This window comes from Priapulus caudatus, unplaced genomic scaffold (assembly GCF_000485595.1).
Source record: "Priapulus caudatus unplaced genomic scaffold, Priapulus_caudatus-5.0.1 Scaffold1255, whole genome shotgun sequence".
NCBI lineage: Eukaryota > Metazoa > Priapulida > Priapulimorpha > Priapulimorphida > Priapulidae > Priapulus > Priapulus caudatus.
This window is the reverse complement of record NW_014578316.1, coordinates 22,049-26,722: the sequence shown is the minus strand read 5'-3', so window position 1 is coordinate 26,722 and position 4,674 is coordinate 22,049. Positions and strand designations below refer to the sequence as shown.

Below are 4,674 nucleotides of genomic sequence, written 5' to 3'. Positions count from 1 at the left end.
GAGAGAGAGAGAGAGAGAGAGAGAGAGAGAGAGAGAGAAAGATTGAAATTCGTATTCAAAATGTCCAAGTATAGCTTGTTTCGTCGTTTTCGCTTTGCTGACACAACGAATTTAAAATATATAACACAAACCTCATGCAACGGCAATATAAAATATGGTAATACGTGAGAAATCAACTACTCACATGTTTTCAACTGGTAGCAGTTCGTGTAAATTTGAATAAATGAAAAACGCCGCCTGGACCTCCAAACCATTTCTCATTTCGTCCAACACGGTGAGCGGAATAGTAAACTCGGAAGACGTTGATCCTTGGAATACACCTTCGCTGTTATCAACAGAGAAGCTGAACTCTTCTGTAGGATCAGTATGCACCTGTACCTGCATAACTGCAAGCAGACAGAAACGACGATGGTTGAAGAGGCTGCAAAAAAGCCGTGCCTCATCTAATATAATAATCATTAAATAATAAATAATAATATAATAACCATAATAAAATAATCCCCATCAAATCATCATGGACGTTAGCTCCAAGAAACGGTATTGCTAGGGTTAGAATACCCTAGTATGGTGTATGGTGTATTGACGTTAGTCACACAGCCTGGTCGGGTTACATGGACGTTAGCTGCGGAAAGCTATCACTAACATCTCCGCTGATTTCATTCTTGAAACTTTTTTTCGTGATTCATTTTTACGCTGATTTATTTTGTCGGTCGTGCGACTTAAACGCGCCCACCTAGATTCTGAACATATATTTGCTCCTTCTCGTTTTGCATGTATTGTCCCAGAAGGAAAGAGTTGTTGTCCATATTTCCCAGCATCAACATAACGGCTTCGTTTCTCTGAACCTGAGGTCAGAAAAAAATACAACGATTGTCGTTTAGACCATCGAATTTTAGGTTTTGCTATTACTCACTAGATTCGCGTGTTTGGCTGCACACGTAGTGCTGCTACTCAGACGGATTGCTTTGTATACATTATACTGTTAATACCACCATGCTTTCACGCGATATTATTGCATAAAGAAGGTTATTGCACTACTAAGAACGATGGATTGACGAGCAACATAGATCACCTGGGGAATGTCGGTCCATGCCGGGTTCTGCTCCTCAAACAATAGATTGCTAGAGACATTGCAGAGCACCTATAAACAGATCAGAAAATTCTTATCAGCAATTCTTATCGGCAATTCAAGCGCTGAACGGTTCAACATATGTCTTTGTGTACATACATCAAGCGCTCGCAGAGCAATAAAAATAAACAGAAGTGTTAACGTTTTTTTAATTCTTGCGACCTACCTCCGAGAATATCAGCATAGCAGGCTTCTGTTCTTCTTCCGGCAGTGGCGCCACCTGTTGGCTCTGTATCGCACTCAGTTGTCCCAGGTAGTCCACGCAAGCGAGCACGTCCCCACCGTACAGGCTACTACCTGAGGCGGTACTTTCCGCGAGTAGTCCAGTTATAGTTGCTGCATCATCGCCATCCTCAATCTGATACGACACATGTGAACAGCCAACATTTAGCCACGTATCATAAGACTACCGCGCAGGAGAAACAATTCCGCATTCAGCTGCAAAGCGTATTTAATTATTGTTTTTTAAATTATTGCATTAATTAATGTGGGCATGGTTGGCTCACGCATCCATCTTTCATGTACGCAAAATGTGTACAAACTTGGCAACGTACCATGGAATCTATCACGTCTACCCATGCGTGCTTGCAAAGACTAAGATCAGGGTCCTCTGGAGTAAACATCTCCGTTACGTTGTCGCATGTCCATGTTGCATAACCTGATAAGCACAGATAAAATTACGCACCACTCAAAATTGGTCGGAACTTTCTTTTTTAAACGCGCCGAAAATATATTATACGATAGCTACAAATATATAGATGTTTACAGTATTAACAATCACGTCTCGTGCAAGCATTGTTTTGACAAATTACGAATCGAAAATATTTTCCAACAATATTTTTTGAAACAATATATATTTATAATAGATACGAGGTATATAGTTATTGTAGGCATGTCACCTCGTATTTGAACCCTTACCAACGACGCCATCTGGGCACGGTTGGACGGCCACCTCCCCGAACGGTGTAGCAGGCCACACGATGCCTCTAACCTCTACTTCGTCACACATCTGGGTAGGGTCCGGTGTGGTGCTTTCTGGTTTAGGCGGGATTGTAAGCTGTGGCTGACTGATGGCTGAAACGTATCCGAGGAGCAGATTTGTGAGTTAGGGAGGGAGAGAGAGGGGGAGGGAGTTAGCGACAGGGGGACAGACAGAGAGAGAGAGAGAGAGGGGGGGGAGAGAGTGAGCGACAGGGAGGGAGCGACAGAGAGAGAGAGAGAGAGAGAGAGAGAGAGAGAGAGAGAGAGAGAGAGAGAGGCACAGAGAGAGGCAGCGATTTGCATGACTAATTGGTCTTGTTAGAATCCAATCTATTCGTAAATTACCAGAATGTGCTTATATATATATATATATAAAGAAGCTAAGCGCAAGTGAACGTACAGGAAACCGGGGAACGAATACAGTTCACAATAAAGTACATACATACTTTCAAACGATGTGTCAGTGCTATAAGCGCATTGTATTACGCGTTATATTGCGAACAAACTGTAATTGTGAGGCGTGTTTATCTTATAATCATACACAAATCCACTGCAATAAATATAAATTACAATATTAAGGTAACAGTTGAATGCACGTATATCGTACAGCGCGCGAATAGACTATAAAGCTTGCGCTGAAGACATTAGCTTGCATTCAAAATAAGAACTATGCTTTATGAGAATCTGAAGATTGATGCAACGTACCATGCGGCGGAAAACGACAGATGAAGTGATGTTTTAGGGCACAGTCTCCAGAATCCCAGTAGAATCTATATTGTCCGAGTTTCTCAAAAGCGAGCAAAAACATACACGCCTCATCCCCGTTATAATCTATCCAGTAGGGTTTCCAGTTTCTGCAAATAAGTTATTGATATGACTACAGCTGGTCGACAATCTTTCATATCGCGTCCTGTGCAGAAAAGCATGCATCCCACTCCGAGGGGAGGTTTATATATGCTGCCACACACTTGCTACACAATAGGATGACCCTTACGGCTAAACCAAATGCTTAGGGCAGTGGTCTCATTGCAGTTCAAACTACTACTCAGACTATTTCTATGTCAGAATATCAACTATTATAGGTTTGTCTGAGATGCTGATTGTCTGTATAGCCGATTCAGAACGTACGTGTAGTTCGATGCAGCACCATCCACCCACTTGTAGTTAGTTATCCCCTTTTTCGTTCTCTTCAGTGCAGTCCAGAAGTACATGTCTAGCGGGTAGTCGCCGAGTACGGACTTCGCCAGTTCCAACAGGAACGCTTCTTCGTTGTCACTATTGATGCTTACCAGATCGCCGCCTGTTGTATGTGAGCGGAGTAGTGTTACAGCTACGTCTATATACGCGTATACTGAGCTGCCTACTGAACAACGTAGCTACTACTCGTGTTAGAACGCAGATATGTATCCTGCACGAAACTACTAGAAGGCATACGACATTGGCACGAAACAAAAATGTGCACAAGTATATGACGTATATTGCGCCCCCCCCCCCCAAGTCGAACGTTGAAGCTCCAATTATTGCTTCAAACTAGGGCGTCGTCTTATATATAACAGCTGTAAACCTTCAACCTTTAAGAACGGCTGTGCCACTTAGCATAACACTTTGATTTGCCGTACTGGTAGGTCTCTATTACTCAATAAATATTAACAAAGGGTTACAAACCATTGTGTTGTGGTGTTCATTTAACTATATGGAATTGTTACTTTTTAAACGCAAACTTTGTGTCAAATAGGTTTAATATCATCAAACATGTGTTTGGCTACGGTAATTGGTGTACAGCAAGTGTTACATACTCTCTCTATGATAAAGAGGTGCGACTAATATTGCGAACATAGGCCAAGCGTAAATAGTACCCTAGATCAAGGGTATGTGTCGTCTTGTAAGCGCCAATATATGATAATTAAGTCTTTTAAGCGGCAATTATTTCTTTTGTACCATTCGATTTATTAAAGTGACGTATATAGTAGTTTATATCGTGGGTTAATCGTGACTTTATGACTTAGCATATCATCATCACCTGTGTTCTGGCAGTGATATCGAGCCTCAGACCACGTCTTTGTAGCATTAGTCACAACTTGGTAGCAATTCTCAGCGAAGTGCGAGGAACCGTCCGGACATTTTTTCACGTCTGTTGAACGTATATATTAGTTATGGTAAACCGATACATTCACACAAGACAATAATGATACCAGGGGTTACACACATAGAGGTATACAATAGAGATCTCCATTCATATACTCCTAATAACACTACTTCAGATTATTACTTAGTAATTATACTTAGTGATACTAATTACATAAATCTAACACATATTAATTAACTAGCGCTTGAATAATGTTCGATACTTTGTATTATTTTTGATTAAAGCTTGAGCAATGTACGGTTTTGTATTAGTGCTATAAGTGTGAAAACAAAATGGTTTCTATAATAACTTACCATTGCGACACTGAAATCTCATCATTATGTGTTTGAATGTGTCCGGACAAGGGTCGTAGTCAAACCACTCACTAACTATGGTTCTGAATTCACATAACTTTCTTCCTTGACATCTATCATGCAAG

At 41.0% G+C, this 4,674-nt stretch overlaps 1 protein-coding gene across 1 annotated transcript in view; it reads right to left on the bottom strand.

The window, feature by feature from the left end:
• Positions 1 to 4,674, bottom strand: part of LOC106815992 (latrophilin-3-like) — a 36,391-nt gene that overhangs the window by 13,320 nt on the left and 18,397 nt on the right. The window contains exons 7-16 of the mRNA XM_014820523.1: positions 4,550 to 4,662; positions 4,131 to 4,241; positions 3,239 to 3,410; positions 2,816 to 2,964; positions 2,048 to 2,203; positions 1,684 to 1,787; positions 1,296 to 1,487; positions 1,073 to 1,141; positions 734 to 845; positions 185 to 386 (exon numbers count right to left, since the gene is read on the bottom strand). Coding sequence (XP_014676009.1) covers positions 185 to 386; positions 734 to 845; positions 1,073 to 1,141; positions 1,296 to 1,487; positions 1,684 to 1,787; positions 2,048 to 2,203; positions 2,816 to 2,964; positions 3,239 to 3,410; positions 4,131 to 4,241; positions 4,550 to 4,662 — 1,380 coding nt within the window. The remainder of the gene's footprint in view (positions 1 to 184; positions 387 to 733; positions 846 to 1,072; positions 1,142 to 1,295; positions 1,488 to 1,683; positions 1,788 to 2,047; positions 2,204 to 2,815; positions 2,965 to 3,238; positions 3,411 to 4,130; positions 4,242 to 4,549; positions 4,663 to 4,674) is intronic.